Genomic DNA, 26,170 nt, shown 5'->3' on the forward strand with positions numbered 1-26,170 from the left:
GAAAAACTGAGAAGTTGGATGCCGGGGAAGTGACCTCATGAGTATCCTAGCAATGACGTATGCACAACTTCCTTCATGTTTGCTGCAATGCTGCCCACCTTTTCAGGGTACTAAGTCTACGGACACCAGATCTCATATTTCTCATAGGGCCATAACTACTGCAGCCACCAGGATGAAAACGCTGTGATTCTGCCATCAGCATGAAAAAAAAAATTCTCAGCAAATACAGGGCACAGTAACCTACACTGTGCACTAAGCAGTGTGTGCTGCAGAATTTGCATTCCCTGTACAGCCACTTCTGTGCTGGGCATTGCAGCCTGTATTGTAGGGGGGTTTATGCTTCTGCTCCAATCTCCAAAATAAACGTACCAGGGACCGTATCTAATTATATCTAAGGTAACACGTAGCTCGTTTGCTTTTTCACTGTGAGCAGTTAGCTTTAAACACAGGTATTGCAATATCAGATTAATGATCATGGAAGTCTGCATCACTAGTTCATTATCCTTACAGTCCAGTAGCTTAACACAAAAAGCCACAACAGCAAGATTTTTAATTTGCAAATTAAACACTGACTGATCTAACATTCTTGTACATGTTATCATAGGACATTGAAATTGCTTCCAGTGTGAAATGTTGTCTCTAAAATCACAGCTTCATCCAAGAGACAACTGACTACAGCAAACTAATGAGAAAATTCCACCAGAAAAAAAAAATGTAAAAAAGTTAGCCAATGACAAAGTGTTTATAAGGATGGGCTTTTAAGTCATCTCCCTGTTGCACTGAAAGATTTTCTGCCACAAAGACATTACTAGGCACAGAGCATGGGACAGAAACCGTTTGAGGCTACCTTCTCAACCCCTATTACAGATGTGTCCTCCAAAAATACAAGAACAAAAGTTTAAAGAGGAAAAGATCCTGCACTCTCCAGAACAGAGTAATTAATAGCTACCTAAAAGTAGCTTATCTTTCAACTTTCTGGACCCTGCTAGACCAGGAGTAACGCCATAAGCATTGCATGGGTGAGCATGACAAGCCTCGTACTTGTGAAATGCATCTCAGGAGTCAGTGCAGACTAGGGACCCACCCTTGAAAACTCCAGGTTCCAGACCCAGCATTCTCCTTATGTTTCTTCTCAGTACTGCTTGCTGACCTGCCCAACAAAAGTGACAAGAAACAAAATGCCCTGAACATGCCCTGAACACTGAGCTCTGGGAATTTAATACTGAACTCAAGGTTACAAGTAGGTATGTGTGTACAAGGCTGACTCAGAGCCTGAAATTCTGTACGTGACCACTTGTACCACACATTTCATTCAGATGATTGTCCTATTTTCCTTAAAAAAAAAAAAAATCCTCTAAACTGGGACACCTTGTTCAACCAGCTGGCACTGGGGCATTTGGCCCAAAGGCACTTTGCATCCTCCACCTTCTGGGGGGATGCCCTACCCTAAAGGGCATTAAGCACAGCTCTCTTCAGCTTTCCCCTTGGCATCAGGCCACCGTCCAGACAGGAACGCAAAAGCACAAGCCAGAAAACAAAAGGAGACTGACAGCTCAGAGCACAGAGCCTGGAAAAAACTGTCAGGATCAGTAACATTTCACACTGGTATGTGAGGTGATAAACAGGAGCAATGCCTCCTCCCAGCTGAGCACCTTAAGGTACAGATGCAAGTTCCTTCACTGCTGGCTGGGTTTTGGCTCTACCCCACTACGCAGCCAAGAGCCCAGGAGGTAGAAGTTTCAACAAGGGAAAGGAAGAATTCCTCAATATAAACTCACAGCCTTATAACTACATTACCTCAAAAAAACCCCAGAAGATACGGGTTTAAGTGCCATTAGTCCCGTTAGTCCCTTAAAGCTGTAGTGGGAACTAAATACATCTCCAATACTTTTGGCTGAGAGCCACATATTAAATTTCTTGGAGGAGCCATTCCCTGAGGAGGACACAGTTGTCCCCAGACAAGAGACGGCTGAACCTCTCCAAGCCCTCCAAAGCTGGGCATGTAAAATAAGTGGGGTGGCCCTCAATGCCACCTTTCCATACTGAAGTTGTTGACATTTCAGGCACCTCTGCACAATTTTAGTTTTTTACCCTACTTAACACAGATTGCTCTAAAATGGTGATAGTTACAAGGCAAGATGCATGAGATAAAAACACTGCTACAAAAGCATAGCAGGGATCATTTAATAATCCTGTATTATTCCTTAACTTTAAGTGGAACTTTGACCTTGAACAACCAAACTTGCCTAGAACAAACATCTGAGAAAGGAAGAATGTGGATCAAAATCACAAAATGAAGGGCTCTCCAGTATCCTAACAAAGTAATGCAACCTCCAGATCAGACATCTAAAACATCTGAACACCAACTACCACTACTCCTTTATCCTTTATAATAATCTGTAAGCTCCTGTAAGAGCAGCACGGTTAAACCGCAAAGAGCAGAATGAGATCCAGCAATGCATCTCAAGTTTCCATAAAAAGGGACACAGACGCTTTGTCTACTTTGTGAAAGTGACGCTTCCTATAGCATATTCCATAGTTAGGGAAGGAGGCTATCCAGCATTCTTAAAAGCCTGGCATGTCAAGTGGGAACACAATGCAAGAGCTTTAAAGACAAAATTAAGAGAAGATCCAAGCTAAGGGCTGGCAGTGAGGCTGATTTGAGCATCCATCTGGATAAGTTCCCATTCACCATTCAGCAGTGGAAGTCTTACCAACATAAAAGCATAACAGGTCAGCACAAACAAAATTTTGAAGGTTTGATCTAGAGTTAATACACAAACCACCTGTGTTTTGCTAATTATTGCTAAGCAACATTAAGGCCCACAGTTTAGCAGAGTTCAAAAGGAATTAGGCATTGTATGGGTAATAAGAACATCCACAATTACATAGGATAAAAAAGTTTATAAAAGGATTAAAGGAATACCACACCTTGTGGTATAAGTCAGCCACTGTATCATAGAAACATTTTTCTTTCTGATTGTTTTGCTTAGTGCAGAGCACCAGAAACCATGCCCACTGTTCTAGCAACTGACAGGTAAATTGCACTAAGGATCAGATTACAAAAACCAAAATCAAACTAGATTTTACTACCTCAGGTTCAGGCTGCTCTAGTTAGCTTATACAACTGCGTATTACATTTATCTTGGAATAAAAGCAACTCAAGCCAAACTTTTGCTGATTCACATTCACAAATGCCTGCAACACATTCAACTAGAATTGAGACACTGAAGTCACAGAAGTTGATGTGACACCCTCAAAGTCAGATCATCACAACAAAACACCCAGACTACTATCACCCTGAAACACCTAAGTAAGCAATTCTCTGCTGATTTCAGTGAACAGCTACCACCTAAAGCTAAAAAAAAAAAAAAAATCCAGAAGTGTCCTAAGAGGCTTGCCTTGTCCTATTGTAAAGGGGATGAGAGAATCAAGGTCTCTGCTCACAAGAAGCTTTGCTCCAGTGGCAGGACTATTCATTTTAGAAGAGTTTAACCACTTTGACCTTATACCTTGGACTCCAATATATTGTTCTAGTCCAAGTCTGATAAAATAATTGAAGATGTACAAAACGCAAATATTTTTAGCAACCTGCTTTCCTTGCATCTACAAAAAGCTTAATTTGTCATTAGCCCCATGAAATGGCAGAGAGATTCAGACAAAGGATCTAAAATTACCAAGTCATCTCCACTGAAGTGCCAGCTACCATATGCTCTCTTCAGGAAACTCAGACTACTCCATGTAGTAGTAGTGCCTAGTTTATGAAACTTCCTATATCAAGCTTCGTTTTGACAAAAGGGTGGGTTTGACTGTACCAGGCCTATTTGGAACTTTTAGCTGTTAAACTAGTGAAAATAGAAGGATAAATACAGCAGTTCGTAACAGCAGAGCAGACCACTATAAGCACAGAATTCGAAGTGATTACATGAAGTGATCCAGGTTTCATCTCATACTCCCTCACTTTTTAATTAAATATTCTTTGCAATGATAGGAACTACTTGGAAAACATATCACTCTACTTTCAGAAGTGATTTGTAAACCTTAATCTGTTGATTGGTGTCAGATGAAGTCACAGATACGTTAAGAAGTCCTGTATCAGATAAGCACTTTCAGTGTAAAAAAACCTTGAAGGGTCAGAGGGAGATGTAATACAGGTTAAAAACTTATAAGCCAGGAAGGAGGAAAAGCCTAAACAGGTATTTTTGCCATTGCTCCTTCAGCAAAAGCTACCCACAAATAAAACACCTACCATCAGCATCTGCATTACACCAGGGACTGCAATTTCTAACATTTCAGTACTGCCGAAGCTGGTATCACTGGCCAAGGAAAACATTCCTCTAATTAGGCAAAGCTTCAGAAGTAAATCAACTATTAACTGTAGCACAGGCTTATATTACTATTACACAAAGTTAGCAGAGACTTTGCCTGTGTTGAAAAATGTGGCTAAGCAGAAATAGATGGTCGAATGACTAAATTAAATAACCAGAGCACCAAGCTGGATCTGTATCACAGAAACATCAAGTCCGCCTAGTACCCTGGCTACTACCAGCAGAGCCAAGTAGCTTTTAAACATGCAGGTAAAAAAAACCAAAACCAAACTGATAGAGTAACTGTTCCTGTATCTGCAGGGTGGGACTTTTCCTAGAAAAAAGAAGGGAATAAAGGTGATAGGAAATTAATCCTACCAGCAGTTTTCACCATTTGCTGGCCTTTGCAGCAAGAAGTAGCTTACGAGTTTTTCACTTCCATTTGAATGAAGCTTTCAACTATGACTTTTCACAAGTTACTACACAAAGAGAAGCTCAGAAACCAAGTATTAGATGAAAGGCAGAAAGAGTACACCTAGTCTTCTTCAACTTCTCTGAGCACCTGGTGTTCTGCTTAAGATTCAGTGCCTGTAGAAATACCTGTCATAGTTGGCAGTTACAAATATGCTTGTGGCAGCAGGAAAAAACTGGCTCAAATTCCACTCATTTTACTCAGTTGGGCTTTCTCTGGGCTGTGCTTTTTGTACTGAAGTGGAAGAGAATTAAGTGCTTCATGCGGGAAGCAAAAGATGAAAACTTACCAGTTTTTACCTACAGAACCACAAATCAACATGTGCAATCACAATTAGCAAAACACACGGCAACATGGCTCAATTTCTCACCATGGAAAGCACTACAGGGACCTAGAGCAATCCCCGACAGTTGCAGCACCAGCAGTTTATCTCTGACATGGAATGCAACCCTCATACTAGTACCTGCTTGCAGGGAGGGTTTATTTTGCACTGGGATCTTGCTACAGTATTTGTATGACTACACTGAACAGCAGGGCTGCAAAATAAAGCACTCCCGTAGAACCTGAATTCACATCACATGCATCACTCATCTTTTTGGGAACAAATATACCCTGGAAGGTGTCTCCCCAGAGATCTGGCCTCATGCAGCAAGTAGGCAGCCAGGCACATTGTCATTACAAGAGAAGAACCATCGGGGTTACAACACTCAAGAATCCCACGGCTGAAAACAGCAACTTGGTGCTGTAGTCAGATCAACTCCCTGTGTAAGCCTCGCGCTGCTCATTGCTCCTGGTTCTTCTGTCAACCAGTTGCCATTACTCAATCTTAACATTTGCTTGCTATTTTCCTCAGGATATGTAAGTGACTGCAGTTGCCAAGACAACCACTTCATCAACACCAGCACCTCAGCTCATCTATCTTGGGCTTCCCTTCCATTCACCATAACTTCTAGAAAATCAGTTGCCAAAACTAGTGATTTTTGAAATCTGGCTTTTGTGGGTTTTTTTTAACTTTTAGTAGCCTTTCAGATCTTCTGTCCTAAGAATCTCAAGTTCCTGACATAGGAACTTTTTTCTAATTATACTCTCAGCAGTGAGGCCTCCTGTAAAGCTGTAAAAAGTCTGATAGCTTAAATTCCAAGGCACTGAGGTAATCACAGAGGTAAACATCCAAACCAAGTTTATGCGCACCTATGCTGTCACTTTCAGTAACTCAGAAACTGAAGTCTCCTTTGATTTTGTTACCAAGAGAAACAAAGTCATAGAAGATTTCTTAAACTCATCTAGGCCTTGAAATGCACACCCACACATATCTTTTCTAAGGAAGGTCATAGAACCTCCATAAAGCGATCAGTAAGTAGATAATCCCCATAACTATATGGATGTTTTAACTAAGTGAGGCTTAAACTGGTAAATTTTCCAGCCGTGACAGCCATGAAACCAAGGGCAAATTCAGCTAAGCTCTGCAAGCAGCCAAGTCCTAGGATGATATAATACAATTTCCAGGAATTTCTCAATAGTAAAAGTATGGCACCAAGATCCTGTAGCACTCCTCTTTCCCCAATCCATCTACCTTAGACACAAACAAGAAGGCTTCACAACTTCAATCACAACATGAGCTTTGATCAGAATTTACATTTTACAAAATATGGGATAAGCCAACAGAAGCTACTAAGTCAGGTCTGGTTAAGTTTTAACACCAACAAAGCTACCAGCATCTTTGTACCATCAGCACCTGAAGCCACATCAGAGCAGCTTCCCAAGTTTCTGTCCACATGGCCCTCACTGCTGTGACTCAGATTTACAGCTGCAACTGTACCAGCTTTGCATCAATTATCACGGATACAGGTGGTGGCTGAACGATGGCAACATGGGATTAAGCATGGGCTGCAAAACCAACTCTAAGCTGGGTCAGTTCACAACCGGTGTTAAGTATCATGCTGTCGCTAACAGACCTCACTGCTGTGCTTGAGACAGGTCAAATGTGCCACTGTGGCACGACAGACATACTTAAACACTACAAAATTATCTCAATGCTTTATTAGTGTGGATCTTGGTGATTTGCCATGGTTGCCACCGTATCATTGGAAAATGCCCTAAGTATTCCTTTTGCTGTACCTATTTACACAAGGTTAACAAAGTTAGAGAAGGTAAAGGCTTTATATTCTGTCTGAAACTCAAACTGTACATAGCAATCACATTAAGCTGTGAATAAACATTATTTTAGTGAATAAATATTATACAACAGCATTTATCAATGCATTTATAATTAAAGTAGTTAGAAACGCCAGCTTTCCTTGTAAAAGGAAAGGTACCTGCAGGTCAGCTGTAGTTTTCTATTTAAAGTGCTTGCTAAGTGCAGAAATTGGCTTTCTGCCCATGTGTTTTAAGCTCAGTGTTGTGACATAGCCTGGGTAATTGCACTTGGGGTGACAAGCACAACAGAACTCAGAAGCATGTCAGTAATAGATTTCAAACCTCGTCTTAACTGACTGGAACCAAATCTTGCCCTGCGAATGTGCCAGCTCCATGACATGCCACACCAGGCTGCTTTCTTGGCTGTGCTGCGGAGCTCCAAGCCCTTTCACACTTCCACACTTCACATCAAATCCTACATGCTGGTTTCTCTATGCTGAGAGGCTTTATTTTGAACCTACCCTTTAAAGCACAGGAGAGAAGACCTGGGGTGGCTGTAATGGAAGTGCACAAGAGGCTGGAGCAATTAATACAGTACAAGAAAGAAATCCCAGAGGTTGGAAGTAAAAAAGCAGGGTGGCTTCGAACTCAGTGCAGGTCCCTCTGACACTTCAAACGATGAGGCAAGACAAGGGATAACTTTGCCTCCTCCAGTGAGAGGTTCACCCAGATTCTCCACAATACACTCTGAGATTTATTTGTGAAGCCTGCATAGCATACGTCTCACAAGCCTACATATCCAGGCCCTCACTTGATGGCTTTCTCTTCAGCACCAGGAATGTCCCCCTCCTCCCCCAGGTTAAGTTACACAACCCCAGCTTTATTTTTTGCTCCTAGAGAATTGCCGCAGCTGCCTCACGGACAAAGTCTGTGCAGAGGAGTTGACTTGTCACTACATCAGGCTCTGTGCTAGGGCGCTTCAAGAAACTGCTCAGGCTTTTATTTTTAAAAACTGTGAATAAGCAGAAGTTCTTATTGAAAAAAACTCTTTACTTTTGTGCTTAAGCACCCTGAAACCTATTCACTTAATTTCTTCAGCTATTCCAAAATTAAATACTGTACTTAATTGAATACTGTAAACATACATGTCAAATTTGTTTTGGAAGAAAGTTTTCCCAAGAGTTATTTATGAAAAGCAGAACACTTTCTACCTACAGATTTAGTCAATTATGCTATTATAAGATATACATATTTTACATAAAAGTGTTAATTTATCCAGAATAATGACTATGAACCAGATAGAAGGCTTAATTGCTATTCACTGAATTACTCTTACTCTTGTCAAAGAACATTTTGACAAGACAAGACAAAGAATATTTTGTAAGATGCCCCATGTGTCTACAGGGCTCCTTCAATGCCAGCCCAGTGTCCTTCATGTGAGCACCTCTTACAGCCACTACAGATGATGAACAAAGCATTACAGTGGCTCTCTCATCCCGTTTATGTAGCATTCGTAGACTATTCTGGACAAGTGCCGTGCTTCACCCACACAAAGGGCCTAACAGATGACAGATTCTGGACTGTGCATCTCTTTCACCCAGTCTAACATCAGATTGTAGTGATTTGCATTCAGAGCAAATATGACACAGCAATATTTAATAGTTTTACCAAATAAGGCTCAGATAAACACGTACCAAAGAAGGCTTGCTGGCTGCTACCTAGCAGAAGGTAATGTTTGGTTGGCCATAAAAACACACAAACTTTTCTTGCAAGAAGTTGATTTCCCATAACCCTCTTATTTCAAGTTGACATTGTATAGTAACTAATCTGCAAATTAAGAATCAAATTCAATGCACCAACCTAGTGTTAAAAGTGTGTTTTAGGCTCAGCCCAAATTTCGTTACCCTCAGTTTTTCTGCATTACTGCAGTTGTACAAATTATGCATCACACAAAAGCAGTCTAACAAAACTGAAGTCCCTTCTAAAAACAGGGAAACTCCAGTACCATCATTATGTTCCTCTTCCATAAAACACCTCCTTCATAGTACATTTTCTTTTTACTAAAAGGAGATCTAACAGAGTTTAGATGACAACCATACAAAACCCACTACTTACACAGAGTTTGTTCCCCCTGTACTTGGCACTGGTGAGGCCACACCTTGAGTGCCGTGTCCAGTTCTGGGCCCCTTAATTCAGGAAGGAGATTGAGGTGCTGGAGCAGGTTCACAGAAGGTCAGTGAAGCTCATGAAGAATCTAGAGGGGAAGTCCTACGAGGAATGACTGAGGGAGCTGGGGGTATTTAGCGTCAAGAAAAGGAGGCTTGGGGTGACCTTATCGCTCTCTACAACTGCCTGACAGGAGGATGTAGCCAGATGAGGGTCAGGCTCTTCTCCCAGACAACCAGTGACAGGACAAGAGGACACCATCTTAAGCTGCACCAGAGCAGGTTTAGGTTGAACATTAGGAAGAATTTCTTCACAGAAATGGTGATTAGACATTGAAAAGGACTGCCCAGGGAGGTGGTGGAGTCACTGTCCCTGAAGCTGTTTAAGGAAAGACTGTATGTGGCACTCAGTGCCATGGTCTGGTTGACACAGCGGTGTTTGGTCACAGGTTGGACTTTATCTCAGAGGTCTTTTCCAACCTAATTGATTCTGTGAAACATTCTTTCTAGAGCAGAGAAGTCACTGCTCTGTATTTTGCAAGAAAAGGAAAGAAGAAACTCCAAGACTTACTTATAACCCCAGCTATGAACTAATGCAATCTGGAGAAAAAGCTACGCAATCCCAAATAAATTGGACCATGCAAGAGTTAAAGATACAACAGAACTGATGCAGATGCCAACACCTGAAGAGTTTATTTCTGTCCACTAACCTCCAGCCAGAGCTTTCCTAGCTTTGCTGTAGTATAACTTACAGGCTCTACCTAGCATCATTTTTGTTTTAAAAGCAGACACTAGCCATCTTGGAAGTACAGGGTAGATGTAGGTAGATGTAGGTAGATGTTTTTCTCTTGGAAAAAAAGTATGGAGGCGGCACTTGCGGACATGGTTTAGTGGCGAACATGGTGGTGGGTGCTGGGTTGGTGGTTGCACTCAATCTTAGCGGTCTTTTCCAACATTAACAATTCTATGTTTCTAAGGAGGTGAAAGTCATCCCCATGCTCAGCAAGGTCAACAGCTGCAGGGAGAAGATGAAACGAAACAAGGCTGAGACACTAGGAGCACCAATAAGGTCACATATGTTGACCTCATGTGAGCCTGCAGTCATGACTCAAGTACAGCTATTCTAGTTTAGGATGAGAGTTGAAGGAAGAGGGAGATGCCTGAGGTGGGCTTGGATTCCAAGAGATGCCAAGACAAATGAAGAGGCCTGGTGGCATGATGATGACAGGTCTTTTGTGGCCAAGCATACCGGAGCCTTCCTCCATGCCTCTGCCATTGCACACACAGAGCTGATCTCACGGGATGTGGGCATTAGCTGCTTGGACAGCAGGTGAGATCCCAAGTGTGGTGCATGTGCTGAAGACATGCCCATTTGACATTTCACTGCACCCCCACGAGGCACAGGAAAGGGCAATGTTGTGCTTTGGGATGGTTACTTGTTGCAGCGGGGATTACTGCAACAAGCATATTTCAAACCAGGCCCACCACCAGCTGTAATAGTTACTCATGGCTCTTACCCCAATCTGCCTTGATCCACCATTCAGCAATACATCCATGACTGCCAGCAGGAAACTCCCTGGCTGTGGAAGGTACCACATACCTATAGCAGCCATCCCACCACGGCTTCTCACAGCTCTTGTTGACCGCCAGCAGGTTACTTAGCTGGTTTTGTAGGCAAAATACAGTCCCTGGTTGAAGAGCCCAAGCATAAGTATATCACTTACGTTAGAGATGTGAACAAAAGTGAGCAACTTTCCCAACTAGGTGTGGGATAAGCCTGCAAGTTGGGTGAAAATTAACAGTGATTTATCCAAGCTGAACATTAAGCAGGTTGCTTTAAATCCGTGAAATTGGAGTATCAGTTCTAACAGCAACAGAACCCAGGTTTGTTTCATAACACTAAGAAGGTGGCCAAGACTAGCAGATTTCTTATCCCATCCCTCCTTAGAGGTACAACTCTGATCTCTTCCTAAATGGAGCATAGTCATGGATGATATGGGTATAATACAATGTACTTAGCTATTACTGTAATTTAAAATAGATCTCCAGAATGACATATCACAGTTACTCTGCTGAGACTGGTTTTTAGCCCCTGATGAGTCTGTCCATAAACCTCTGAGGGTCAAAACCATCTTCAGTACCAAAAAATATTCAATAGTACAGCCAGTTTCAAAATTCAAAAGCCACAAATGTCTATAGCCTCAATCAAATCTACCCTACCTTCCTAGCTTTCCTCAGTAGTGCCACTGCCACTGTATCTCAGGCCAAAGCCATCCCAACTTCATCCACACAAATCAAAGACTGCAACCAGCAGGGAAAAAAAAAAAAAATCAGTTAAATTTCACAGAAAGTATATTAGTCAAATTTTGAAGGACATAAGCTTTCAGGCTTCTGGCAGAGACTGAGAAATGGAAATAATTCCATATGATGGTCTCAAAATTTTCATTTTTATATGCTCCAGTGGAGATCATACAAGAGCATAGAGCAATATAAAATGCCTAGTTTTGTTTAGAAGTGCTTTCAAAAAAAAAAAAAAAAAAGAATAACAACAGGTCTTCTGTAGAGAATTGTTTAAACATGGCTGTGGTTGACTCAAGAAAGAAACAGCCACTTGACACTCAGAGAATTATACAAGAGAAGAAACATTACCATCATCCACTGAACTTGAACAGTAAGTTTTCAACAAGAGTTGTCTCTCAACATCTTTCTCGCTTAGCATTTTGAGTAACATGGACAAAGCAATGAAAAAATGAGGTTAGGCAGAAATGCCACTGAAGTGGCAATATCATTAAGAACAGACCAGGCTTGTTCCTTCCCCCTTAATAAAAAGTGCCATGCACCTTCATCTGAAGCATCTGGGTAGGGGCATTTTGTTACCACATGAATGACAAATTAGAAGGGATTTAGATAATAGCTACAAGATACTTAAAAAGTACAGAAAAGATACTTAAAAAGTACAGCCTCTCAAGTTATACTGCTAAATGCACTGCTGAAAGGTATTCAGCTAGTAAGTGTGGGTACAGTTACTCTTCTGCAGAGAAGTAACTGGGAACACAGAGATGAAATTCAGTTTTCTTCAATGCATTATAAGAAGCCCATTCTTTTAATAAAGGTGAGTGCTTTTACAGATAGTTATTCTAGCCAAGATAAGCAAACACTTGCACACCAGTGTGGTTTACAACCATGAATAAGGGGCTTATACAAGCAGACTTTATGCAAGAACAAATGTGTATTCACAAAATGTATTGTAAGTCAAAGCTACTCCACTGTATGGCTTTTGTTTTGACAAGGCCAAAGAGGGTACTGCAAAAAAGAATATTATTTCAGCTTTTACCTAGGTCTGACAGCAAAAAGTTTCTAGCTACAGAGATGTCTGAAGATTAATTTAAAACTAAAGAATTTTTGCACAATGGACAAGTATCTATCACTCAAAAAAATTGACCAAAATGACACAACTGATTAAACACTGGTCCTTGAACGGTTTCAATACTGTGGCAGAGGGTTTTACACCTTAATCTCTTCAAGTATTTTGCTACAATGAACATTAAAACATATGTTTTAAAAACTTAACTAGGATACATAACTCAGGGAAGAGTCATGGAGCTACCGCAAACATCCTTTACTGCTATCAACTTGGGTTTCTCAAACAAAAGCTATTTACCTGAATATCGAAATTAATTGTACAACTTTAAGACAACAAAGCAGTCCAAAAAGAACATATGTCAAGCTTTTAGTATTGAAACTTTAAAGAGTAAGAGGCAGCCTGCCTGCCAGGCAGCCTTCTCTTTCTAAACCACAAACACTATGATGCCTCGAAGTGTCGCCCATTCAACATTCAGCCCCTTTATGTTCTTGTTGTTCTCCAGGTAGAAGCTTCAATTTAAAACAAACATCCAGGAAGTCTTGAGATCACATTTCTTCAAGACAAGCAAGATTCCAAAATATCCTAAATACACCCTGATTTAGTAGCTCTCATTTTTCTTCTCTTTGTAAGCCACTTTGGGCAAATGCATTTTAAATATTTCAGCAACTATAGGCAATCAGTCAATCAATTTAGTTACTCTTGGCTTCAATGGTGGATACACAATGCCAAAGTTATTACTATCAAACTGGCTGGGTGAGGTGGGACATTCCCAGCAAGTCACTACCACAAAAGCTTAGCAAGATTAACTGCAATTCCCCTAACTCATAATGCTGGATAAAAACACTAAGGCTTTAAAAACGGAGCAGCATTCTGGAAATAGCTGTCTAGTTTTGTGTACATGCATGTGTGTATGTACACATCTGATCATGTGCAGCTCAAATTATAGGAGCAGCTGTGTTTATGAGTCACATCACCTCTAATCCATCCACACTGCAATGTGTAACTGCGGTATTTCCCACTTTAACACAGCTACATTTAAGTTCAACATAAAACCTCCACCATTTAGCCCATACTATTCATTATCCTGAATACCTGATGAACATGCCATAAACCACACAACAAAATTGCACATCAAAGATCAGAGTTAAGGTTCTACAAGCGTTTTTTTCTGGCATTCCCTACCCTCCAGATGCAAAATAAGCATTGTGTAGTACACCTAAAGTGCTATTAAAGAGAAGGTACCCTGTGTGAATATATTACCCTGTAAAATAGTGAGGCAGCATAAGAGTGACTTCAGAAACAGTAGGTAAAAATAAGTTTGAGCTTTTGAAAAGTTAGATGTGTAAAACCCTCAGACACCGGCGTAACATCACTGCAATACTAGATCTAAAGGATTTACACACAAAACCCCCCTCCCCCCAAAAATTAAAAAAAAACCCCACTCTTCTAACACTACAGAGTCAAAACCTTCTGTTAATTTCTATAATATGTACTACATATAAAGCTACACGTTTTTAGTTACTATCTCTTGAACAGACAGACAAGAAGTTTCAAGAGGCACAGCTCATTCACAGTTCTTGCCTAAGAATAAAACCTAAAACTCAAGTTGTATTTCACCTTATCCAAGTGATGCCTTAGGTTTTAACTTTTATATTTTTCAAATTCTGTACTGCTTGGTGTGTGTCTCTGAAGTTTTTTGTAGCCTGTTAATTTCTGCTCTCTCATGCTAGGTAGACATAACAAAGCCTCTCCAGCCCTGCTTTCCAAGGACACCAAGACTGTCCCAGGCCAAAAGTATAAACCAAAGAGCCGCTAAAGGGGGGCAAGCTGAAGGGAAAACTGAAGCTTTAACTGGAGAATTAACCCTGCTATGCAAATGAACCAAACCTATAAAAGGGTGAAGGACTTGTGACCTGGGGTCCATCTTGGAGTTCATCTTGGCAATAGCCTCTGGCTCCCCAGGGGGTACCTTTGAAGGCCTTTCAAATAAATACCTACTTTTATTCCCTTACTCCTGTCTAGTCTCTGTTTCTAGGAGGCCTCTCAAGGCATCACAAGGACCACTGTACAAATATTAGGCAAATGAACAATTTACCGATATGGAAAGCCTTCTGTTTAATTCTAATGGGACAAAAGAGTTGGGCTGTCCTACAGCTCTCCTCTTGCTGTACAACAGGACCTGACTGCACATCATCTCCTATGTTCAGGCAGTATCAGAACTGGAAATCACTATCTGTACTTCTCAGCAAACACCTAATCCTACCTAGATCAGAGGAGCCCTAGGGAAAGGATTGGGAGCTGGCTACCACCACAACTTATCCCATTTCCTCCTGAGGATACACTGATGCACAGAACAGGCTACAGCATGGGTGAGTAGACTCTGCAGCCCAGAGGCACAGCCATCCAAAAAACTGTATGCAACTGCAGAGTGAGGAACCATCAGGTATTCCCCAGGCCTGAAAGTCTGGGATTGTATCTATGCTTTTGATCCATGAATCGACATTGGAAGAAGTCTTTTGCCTCCTGGCCTTCTGACAGCTTGGAGGCTCCTTGGCTTTTGAGACTGAACAGAAGCTCCACAAGCCCGGAGCAAGCAGGGCTCTACTCACCTACAATTCCGTGTCCCTTTGCTGTACTAAACCACTGCTTATTAGCATCAATGATAAAGGCAACAAAAATAGATCAAATACCACAGAGAGAAACTCCATAGGACCTTGCAAAGCAGAGGCCCATGGAAGGCAGTTTTTGGGCTGAGAGTACCTCACATTTTCATCCTGGCATTAAGGATATTTTTGTGGAATTAAATGTCCTACCAGTTATATAATTCTAAGTCCTTAGAAAACTTCTATTTGCTTAAGATTTATGAGAAGTAGACTACAATACCAAACTTTTAAACATGGTGTTCATTGTTGCCATCAGTTATTGGAAAACTCTCTATCTATTTTCTGCTCTGAAATATTAACACATTTTGCAAGTTACTTTGAAATCAAATCACCTGGAAGAAGCTGAGATACAACAATACAGAACTCTACACAGCATAGGGCTAATGAATTACAAAAAACAAGGATAACAATGCCTTGACAAATATTTAGCCCCCAAATTACTTGATAAAACTAATCATAACGCTCGGTGGTTTTTTCGCCTTCCAACTGATGTGTCAAGGCTTGTTCCTTCAAGTAGGAAAAGTACCTTATGAAATAAACTGCCTTAAGAACCATGAAATAGTAACTCTAACAATGCAGTTAATTTTTCTTGTTTCCTTTCATGCTAGGTATATCCATTTTAATCTACCCAGCCTGAATCACCTCTGAAGGAGTTTAGAATATTGACTTTTGGTCTACATTAAACATGCTTCTTGACACAGTGTACTTGGTCAAACCACGCTTCTGAGCAGTGCTAATGAAGTTTCTATTTGTATAATTTCTCAATTGTACCTTCCCTGAAACCCTGGCTCTCAGCACAAGAATACCATTCAACTAAAAAATTAGAATGTCTCTCTTTTTCAAAAATAACTAAAAGCTGTGTTGCTAAGGTACAAGTGCACCAAACATTCAGGACCTCAAGCAAGCCATCAGGTAACACTTTCTAATAGTCCTGTAATTATCCACTGCTTGATCAAAGCATTGGGCAGAGGTTCATCAACCTCCAGGCTCTGAAGGCTCAAGCATTAAAAAAAGACACTGGATTTCAAGACAGAGATGAATGGTCACTTGAGATGGTAAAGATTTCACCATGCACAGCCCTCAGCCATCAAGATCTATCCCAACTAGAACATATCAACACCAGACTACATCATAATAACCTTTGTTCTGGTGGTCCCCATTTATGTATCAGCTGTCAAAATTAAAGATGAAGAAGTTCTCCTGCAATGTAGCAAAGGACCCTCTCAGATGAACAGAAGATGACTATGGCAATAAAGGTGGCATTGATGAACTGCTCACACTTAGTTCTGCAGATTATGGCACATTCTGGTTCTCTGCTGCTCAGGCACTGCCTGCAAAACCAGAAAAACACATTTCCATCATTTCCAGAGCAATTCAGAACTACTACATAGCCCAATGGAACCTGACCTAAAGACTCATCCTATCACACCATGTCCTTCACAGCTGAGATAAGAAAGAAGCAATTGTCACTATCTGTGACCTGGACACAAAAGCATTTCATTCTGAGAAAAATCTTCCCTTTGTCACTCAAAAAACTCAGCAACTGAATCAGATGTAAGCAACATCTAAGACATAAAATGTCTATCCACATTTCACCCTTACACTCTGTGAGTGAGTCTGGGACCAAAAGCCAAGTTCACCTAGTGCAGTCCAATACCTGTGGCCCAACACAACTGATTCTGCTAGGACTTTAGTCAAACTGGCAATTTCTTACTGACAGCAGCTGAAGGACAGACATTTGCTCTTATCGCAACCTCTCTGAAGGACTTAACATCACTACCCCTGAACTATTTTTGCCTTGCAAGCAAGGAATGAGAGGTAACCAGTTCATGGAATAGCTCAACTCCTTCCTTGAGGATGGCAGTCAGGAATTTAGAGGGTTGCTCAAAACATTACAAAGCTATTCAGCATGACTGGGAATACAATCACCAGGTAAGACAAAGGTTGATGTAACTTGCACTTCAGACATCCACCTTCAGCTGATCACACGGATGAGGTGGAGGGGGCTGCTGGATGATCCCTTGCTGATACAAGCTGATCTTCATGTAGTTGTTGTTCCTGGAGGCTGCTGCCCTTTCCATCTAGCTGGCAGTCCTAAACCATGAAGCACTGCAGCAGATCTGAGCATGCTATATCAGCTGATAAAATATGCTTAGATACTGTGCTTGAATTTTAAGAAGCCCCTGACTTTATTATAGCCAGCATGTTGACAACCTACCATTTAAACAAACATTCAAGGGGACTTGTTCTCTGCTTCAATTTATCAGATGTTAGAGTTACAGGACTTGCAACTGAAACCAGAATCTGCTGAAATGTTGAACCAACTTTAGACAGCAGTAGCTTCTGTCAAGGAGGTGCAGAGAGAGCACTTCCCTCATTTCAGTTTATTCAGCTAGTTCAACAACCCAGAGAGAAAGGTTGTGTTTCTCAGAGAATAAACAAGGTGCCAAAAGTTGATGTGACCAGCTCCAAGAGCTCCTGAAACACAGATCAAGCATTTGTATTCCCAATCAACCATCCCCTTTATTAAGGTCACCTTAACCACAAGTTTTCCTCAAAATATTTATGCTCTAGCTTAACTAGAAGCCTGTGTACTTCTCTAGTTCCTGCCCTTAAACTACACTTCAGGTGAAACACAGTTCCCAAACTCCCACAAAGTTGAAAAAAGTTACATGCTGTAACTGCATCTTTCTAATCCTGCTTTCCTAACCTTAGTAAACTGAAAACACAAAACAAGATGAAACTAAGTATTTCATCAAGTTAACAAATCTGGAAGATGAAACACATGCAAGGTGAGCACTAGCTCAGAGCAGCATGTACTGTTAATATATTGCAGAAGTAACCCATCAAATAAAGTTAGGGTATTATTCTTATCTCTGAACGATTCCATAAGCAGAGCCTAACACATGTGAAGACCTAAGACAAAGAGAGCCAAGAATATCACTTCTCACAGGACTCCTCCCTTGGGACAGAATGAGGGCCTAAGACCACTTTTTCAGCGTCTCAGAATTCAAAATGCATAACCAAAGATCAGACACTACAAAAATCCGCCATGCAGGGCTCCTCATGGAGGAAAGAGGAGACAGAAACAACACACGAGAGATTTCAGCCACGGCACTTGAAGGGAATCCCACTGCTGGGGAGGGGTGGAACCATCATGAGACCTCATCTTCCCACTCTCAAAACAACTAGCACACCAGTTCAAAGACATCAAATACCCAAAAAGACAGCACAATCATAATGCTGAGGTAAGGCAACTAGGAGCCTTGCTTAAATCCGCACTTGTTAACACACATCACCAAATTATTTCTCAGGCAGCTTCAGCTTCTTTCCAGGAACAACTGCAAATACGCAGTCCAGAGAGCTCCCCAACCAAACAAAACTATTTCCTTCAGTCATGATTTCTTTGAAAAAAAATGGATGAGTAATATAAGTGCAGGAAGAGGTCACCAGACCATTCGGGGATGTAAAGATGACACTGTTACCAGCCAAAGACTCAAGCGACTTCCTGAATAAGTAATAATGGAGGTGAGTCTAAGAATACACCTATCACACTACATGAGTAAGCCAGCCAGCTCATTACAAAAGGCAAGCCTTATGCCAAAGCCTTCCTTTCCTTCCAAACAATGAGGCCAAACCGAACATGACTCAAATCCATCATTCCCCAAGCTACAGGTTATTTTGGTTTTGTGGAACAAAGCTCTTAAACCTTGACCTGTAGAGGCCAAGAGGCACCGAAGGTGCACGTTAGTCAAGCAAAGACATCACCCACATTTTTTTTCAGTTTGAGAGAAGCCAAAGGGCATGAAATAGGAGATGCAGGAGCCACAACTACAACAGTTAACTGCTGGAAGAAGCAAGCTCATGGAGACAATATCTTGCCAGAGATCAAGCAGATATCAAGCGCAGAGGAGTGTGCCTAATGCAACACATATTCTGCAGGCATCAAGATTTTCCAATTGCCCATTTTAAGAAAGAAGTGCAACTCTTCCTCCTTCTCCAGTTGTTTTGATAATTTAAGTACACTCCTTTCAGTTCTTTTCTGGGATGGCTGTGACAGATTTCTTATTTGCTGTACTCACAAGAGTGGAAATAGCAACCACAAAAGTTTTTTTGTATTAACAGGAAGGCTGAGAGAGGAATTGAATCTACCTTCACCCATTATATGTTACCAGAGCCCTTTGAAGGCTGCCTTCTGCAAGTTTGGAGAGGAAGAACACAGGGGTAGAAAAACAGTTGTGCCAAACAGCCCTGAAGCCCATGGAGTTCTGATGAAAACACTGCCATTACCCTGAATTAGCCATCAATGGGTGCAGCTATCACTGGATGGCTGGGAAGCCCCTCACTTTGAAATAAATATCACAGAATCATTGAATGTTTGGGTTGGAAGGAACCTTAAAGATGATCTAGTTCCAACCCTCCTGTCATGGACAGGGACACCTTCCACTAACCCAGGGTACTCACAGCCCCATCCAACTTGGCCTTGAACACTTCCAGGGATGGCACATCTACAGCTTCTCTGGACAACCTGTTCCAGTGCCTCACCACCCTCACAATGAACAATTTCGTTCTAATATCTAAACTAAACCTATTCTCTTTCAGTTTGAACTCATTCCCCCTTGTTTCGTCCCTAAATGCTCTTGTAAATAATCTTGACCCATCTTTCCTGTAAGTTCCTTCAGGTACTGAAAGGATATGGAAATACGGGACTAGATGATCTCCAGAAGTCCCTTCCAACCGTAACAATTCTCTGAAACACACACAGAGCAGACAGGGGGCAACTTGGGGTGGAACAGGAAAACTCTCGCCCTGCCCCGAGGTTCTACAGGAGGTTCTTTGGGGCTAAAAATGAAGATTAACAGCGCAGCGGGCTGTGGCACGGCCCCCCTCCCTCTGCCCAGGCCGTGCCCGTGCCCCCTCCCGCAGGCCCGGGCCCGGCCCAGCCCCACACCGCGGCCCGTGGCGCGGGGGAAAGGCCCGTACCTTGAAGTACCCGCCCTCGTAAAGCGTGTTGGGGGGCCCGAAGATCGCCACCTCCCAGTTGTAGAGGTCGGACTCGTCGACCAGGGTGATGCGGAAGCCCTCGACCGGCTCCTCCTGCAGCGACTTCAGCTCCAGCATCAGCGCCTTCTGCGAGCTGCTCATCTGCTGCTGGGCCATGGCGCGGCGCGGCCCCCGCCGCGGCCGCCCCCTCGCTCCCGGTGCCGCTCCCGGTGGTCCCGGTGCCGGTGGTGCCGGTGCCGCCCCCGCCCCTCCCCGCGCTGACGGGCCCGCCGCCGCCACTTCCTTTTGTGACGGCGCCGCTCGCGCTGACCTCAGCGCGCCGCGCCGGCCACGCCCCCGCCGCTCCGTTAGCCACGCCCCCCGGTCGGGCCACGCCCCCGCCGCACGCCCGGCCGGGCCCCGGCGCACAGCCAGGCCACGCCCCGCCTCGCCCCGGGCCACGCCCCGCCGCACGCGCTGCCGCGCGCCACGCCCCTCGCCGCGTGCCTTTAAAGGGGCCGCCGTCGGCCGGAGCGGGGAAGAGTCACGTGCATGGGCAGGGGCGTGGGACGCGGCGTGAGGGTCGCAAAGTCATGGAATCAATTCGTTTGGAAAAGATCTCTGAGAGTATCGAGTCCAACCTCTGACCCAACAGCACCACTGTGTGCCACGTCCCGCCTTTCCTTAGACACCTCCAGAGACAGTGACTCCACCGCTCCCCTGGGCTGTCCGTTTCAATGTATAATGACCCCTCCTGTGATGAAATTCTTCCTAACGTCCAATGTAAGCCTTTCCTGGCACAACTTGAGACATTAAGCCATTAGTAAATGTCCAAAGGAGGGCAGTGATGATGGTGAAGGGTCTGGAGGGGAAGCCGTGTGAGGAGTGGCTGAGGTCACTTTGTTCAGCCAGGAGACCAGGAGACTGAGGGGAGACCTCATCACAGTTACAACTTCATTGTGAGAAGAGGAGGGGCAGACACTGATCTCTGTGGTGACCAGTGACAGGACCTGAGGGAGTGGCATCAAGCTGTGTCAGGAGAGGGTTAGGCTGGATATCAGGAAAGAGTTTTTCACCAGTTTTTCACTGGAACAGGCTCCCCAAGGAAGGGGACACAACACCAAGCCTGACACAGTTCAAGCAGCATTTGGACAATTCTCTCAGGCACAGTGTTTGACTCTTGGAGAGCCCTGTGAAGTGCCAGGAGCTGGACTTGATTATTCTGATGGGTCCCTTCCAACTCAGCGTATTCTGCGATTCCGTGATTCTACATCCCCTCATCCTGTCCCTGGTTGCCTGGGAGAAGAAATTGACCCCCAGTTACACCCTCCTGTCAGAGAGTTGCAGACAGTGATAAGGTCCCCCTAAGCCTCCTCTTCTCCAGGCTAAACACCCTCATTTCCCTCAGCCGCTCCTCACAGGATATGGACTCCAGACGCTTCACCAGTTCCACTGCCCCTCTCTGAACTTGCTCCAGCACCTCAATCTCCTTCCTGGATTGAGGAGCCCAGAACTGGACACAGCACTTGAGGTGACTCGCCAGTGCCAAGTACAGGGGAAGAATCATTTCCCTAATCCTGCTGCTTTTATTAGTATTGATCCAAGCCAGGATACCATTGGCCTTCTTGCCCACCTGGGGACACTGCTGTTGTCTCATGTTCAGCTGTTGTTGAGCAGTCCCCAGGTCCTTTCCCACTCGGCAGCTTTCCAGCCATTCTGCCCCCAAACCTGGAGCTGCAGGGGTTGTTGTGACCCAGGGACAGGACCTGGCACTTGGCCTTATTGAACCTCACACAACTGGTCCATCCATCCAGCCTGTCCAGATAGTCACAGGTTATGAGTGGGTACAACAGGGCATGGTTGGCCCACTGACAGGCACCCATGGTCACAAACCACATGGTTTTTACAGAGCATATTTTTGAGGAGTGAACTCACATGACTCAGGGGCCCATAAAAATCCTGCAGCAGTTCCCAAGCTGCAGTAGGATACAAATAGGCAGCTGCCATCCCTCACCCCAAAACGTTGTTCTCAAATTCTCCACAGATGTGTGATGTGGTCACACCAGAACATGCCATTTCCAGCCTTCCTCCCATTCCCTAGCTTGGCTAAGGGTGAAAAATGCTTGCAAAAGTGTAGAGATATATCAACCAGTAAACGTGAGCCAGCACCCGTTCTTAGTGAGTATTTAATGAATAACTTTAGAAATATTCATTAAAAAAAAAAAAAGAAATAAAAATAACAGTAATTGTCCGGGAGGAGGATGACCCATTTCTGCTTGGCATTTCTTTCATGCTTCTACATATCTCAGGGCTTAGGCCACCTCACAGAGGCACCTGATCCTTGGACAAACAGGCTGGATGATGTGTCCCATTATCCCTACGTCATTACACAGCTTTAACCTTCTTCTTTGCCCCCATGACCTCCCATGCTTTCCCATCCCGATGACCACCCTGTAGGCATGGGTGACCGCTGGATCAATCTCCTGCCTTTTCTAAAGCCATGGACTTTCCCAAAGGGACAGGACTGACATCCAGGGCTCCCTGTGTTGGTGGAAAGTCATTCAGCTGGGGCAGCCTGCACTTAAGGGGGACCTTGAAGTCTCTCCCTGACCCTTGGCAGCCTTGGCTCTGGCTCCTTCTCCAGACCTTGGCCCAGGGAGTAGAGCAGAAAGCAGATGGTTTTCCCCAAGCTCCCAGGACAAATTTGCTGTTTCCCAGTGAAAAGCAAGGCATCCTCCCCCTTGTCTCTGAGACTGCTCTGCTTGCCCTTCTCCTGCCTCTTGAGCTTTCCCCAGAGTCGTCCCCAAAGGTGGTGACTCTGGGGAAAACCTCTTCAAAGCTCCCCTACTGCTGGCAGTGGTACCCATTCCAGGGCTTGTGATTGCCTCCAGGCTATAAAACACTCCAGCCCTTGCACAATCCCAGCTCACCCTGGACAATGTCCCTGTGGGGACTGGTATCAATTTTCTCATGAGCTGGGATGAGTTCTTGCTCAGTGCCACAGGAGTAATATGGAGGAACATCCCTCGTCCGTCTGCATCTTGCCTGACTGCTGAAATAAAGTGCGTGCTCTCCTGCAAGGACAGGTAAGCCACTGACAGAGCTCAGTGGCTATGGCTCACTCTTTACCACCTTGGAGTGAGCTCAGATTTACTGCTTAATTCAGCTCTCACTTCCTCAGCAGGGGGCTGGAGGGCTGGATCATGAAACACTGTTTGTCAGAGAAGCTCCTTGGAGACTGGGCAGTACCATGCTGTGTGTGTTTTCTGGTGGAAGTTCGATCCCATGTTCTTTTTATTTATGTCAGTGGAATAGAACAGAAAAGAATTTACTATTTCTGTTGGAAGGGACTACAGCAATCATCCAGTTCAACTGCCTGACCAATTGAGGGCTGACCGAAAGTTCAAGAATGTTGTTCAGGATATTATCCAAATGTCCCTTAAACACTAAGAGGCTGGGGACATTGGCCATCTCACCAGGAAGCCTGTTCCCATGTCTGTCCACCCACTCTGCAAAGAAAGGCTTCCTTTCTTTCCTGTCAAGTCTAAACCTCTCCTGGCACATCTTTGAACCATTTCCACATGTCCTATCACTGGATACCAGAAAGAGCTCAGTATTTCCCTCTCCATGTCCCCTCCTCAGGAATCTGTAGAGAGCATTACCCTGAGCCCTCTTTCTCCAAACTAGACAAGCCCAAAGTCCTCAGCTGCTCCTCAAAGGACATTCTTCCAGCCTTTTCACCACCTTTGTTGCACTCCTTAGGACATATTTACAGATCTTCGCATCCTTCTTAAATTGTCTGTAGTTGATGGACATAACACATGCTGTGACTTCCGTGCTGATGCCAGCCAGCAAAGACCTGCTCTGTTAATAGGGCTTGCTGGTAAAACATGGATTTGCCCATGCTGAGAGAAAAATGTACAGGAGCCGAGCTCTTTTAGTATTGCACTGTCCTCTAAACATCTTTTCTTGCAGCCAGCCTCCAGCACAGGCTTTGTCTGAGCCCGCCGAATGCTGGAAGAAATGGGAGAAGCAAAGTTTGGAGTTATTCAGGATTTACCTCTGCCTGCTGCCTGTCTTGAATGTTAACACAAGATGTAATCATGCAAGGCAGAAAGCAAAGCAAGCCCTGGTGTATTCAAGAGAGCAGACTGCAAATTTTCCATCGGGTCTGCTTTTAGAAAGAATATTGGTCTTTTTCCCTCTGATTTTTTTTTTCCCTCTCCTGCAAAAACATTCAGCACCCAAAGAAAATAGAAACCGTTGAAGCAACAGAGCATTTTGAAGCCTGTGCAGCCTGACAGCCCCCTCCAAGGCTCCTGCCTGCATTTCTGCCTGTGCTTCCAGAGAGGCTCAGCTGCTCTGCCTGGTGTCCCCTTCCCTGAGCCAAGGCTGCCCTTAGGCTAGCATAACTTTTTTGATTCGTCATATGGCATTTCTCCTCTCTAATAAGCTCTGATATATCATAATGAAATGGTGAAGCCTTCTCCTCCTTCAGCTGCTCTCCCATGGATGGTCACTGCTTGCCTGCAAGCAGGGCTCTACATGGGGTGTGCTCTGCCACAAACAGTATTGTTCCTTCTTCTGTTTTCTTTTATTTTCACCTGAATGAATCAGTTTGTTCTTTGGGGTCAGAGAACAAGAAATTTCGTCTGATATAGGAACATGGGCTCCAGGAAGGGAAAGTCTCACTGGCAGAGGAGGAGGCTACACATGCCATTAATCCAGTCCTCAAGAACTTGTCACTATAAACTGGACCTCAAGCTGCCACCAGTGCAATAGGTTAAATCTGGTTGAAAACTTCTCTCTAAGTCCTTTCTGCTTTGTTCTTATCTGCTGCTTTTAATATCTCTCTTCCTCATTTCTTTCTTTTTTCCTGTGAGCCATGTTCCTGAAGGATGACAATCTGAGAGTTAACTCCTTTGCTTAGCAACAGCAGAAGCTTTGAAAATGCAAACCTGTCTTGGTGTCACATTAGAGGGTTACTGCTCCATGAGCTGTCAGAGAGAGAGGACAAGAGGTGGGAAGATGTGGGACTGCCTGTGTGACTCCATTCTTAGGACAGAATCCTGTCACATGATACTTTTCTCTGCTTTATCTAACTTCTTTCCTGAGTGGCTCAAAGGATGAGATACCTGCTCCTTACCCAGGGGAACTGGATTCACCTGAGATAAAAGAAAATATCATTGACAGCATCAACACCATCAACATAATTTCCTCTCCTCCTGCCTCCTCTCTACTCCTGTGCTTTGGTAAAACCATCAGGAGGGATCCTGGGGATTCAGGGCTGGACTTTAACACCTTCTTACCCCCAGCAAGTCAGATAGTGAAGTGATGAAGAAGATCAGGCAGGGGGTAGGAGTTCTGCTTAGCTTACAACTACCCCACCAGGAGCCCTTTGTAGCTCAAAGAGCAAGCAGCTATTCCTTGGACTTTACTGAAACAGAGCAGGACACCTGGAGGTCCATCTCATCACTGTCCTGTCCCAAAGCTGGTTCTAAACAGCCTAAGACATATTTGTCCGACCAGTTCTTTAGTATTTGTTCTTCAGACTGCCCAAAGTAGAAATTCACGTGCTCCTAGGTCAATGTGGCTCAGCTCTGCACTCAGCTCCCCTTCCTGTTAGAGAGCTGATAGGTCTCCCTCCTGCTCAAATCTTACCCTGTTTTTTCTTGCCAAGACCACTGTAGGGATATGGAAGACAGAGAGAGAGGCCAGAATTATTTCCTCTGTCTCCTTCCTGGAGTGCCATTGCCCTGGCTGGGTGCAAATCTCCAGCCAAGGCCACAGAGGTGTTGGCAGCCCATCATTCCCACAGCAGCACACATTGTCCATGGGATGAGGGGAAACAGCACCTGAGGCTTGCAGGCTGGTTTTGCTGCCCTGGAGAAACAGTAACAGAGGAATCTGGGGTTACTTCTTTTATTTACACTGGATACCCCAGACCAGAGGACAGACAAGCACCATCTTGATGGATCTCAGTTCTGACACAAATGCCCTGATGCCGAGGAAAGATTTCCCCATAAAACTCCCTGAGCATTTAGTGAAGGAAATCAAAGTGTGATTATCTGCTCTGCTGC

At 43.9% G+C, this 26,170-nt stretch overlaps 1 protein-coding gene across 1 annotated transcript in view; it reads right to left on the bottom strand.

Moving 5' to 3' along the window:
* UBE2R2 (ubiquitin conjugating enzyme E2 R2) overlaps positions 1-20,419 on the bottom strand; it is a 54,173-nt gene extending 33,754 nt beyond the window's left edge. Inside the window, exon 1 of the mRNA XM_032095323.1 lies at positions 20,091-20,419. Within this exon, the coding sequence (XP_031951214.1) occupies positions 20,091-20,267 (177 nt within the window). The 5' untranslated portion in view covers positions 20,268-20,419. The remainder of the gene's footprint in view (positions 1-20,090) is intronic.
* Positions 20,420-26,170: the final 5,751 nt, after the last annotated feature.

The sequence above is a fragment of the Corvus moneduloides genome, chromosome Z (assembly GCF_009650955.1).
Source record: "Corvus moneduloides isolate bCorMon1 chromosome Z, bCorMon1.pri, whole genome shotgun sequence".
Lineage (NCBI taxonomy): Eukaryota > Metazoa > Chordata > Aves > Passeriformes > Corvidae > Corvus > Corvus moneduloides.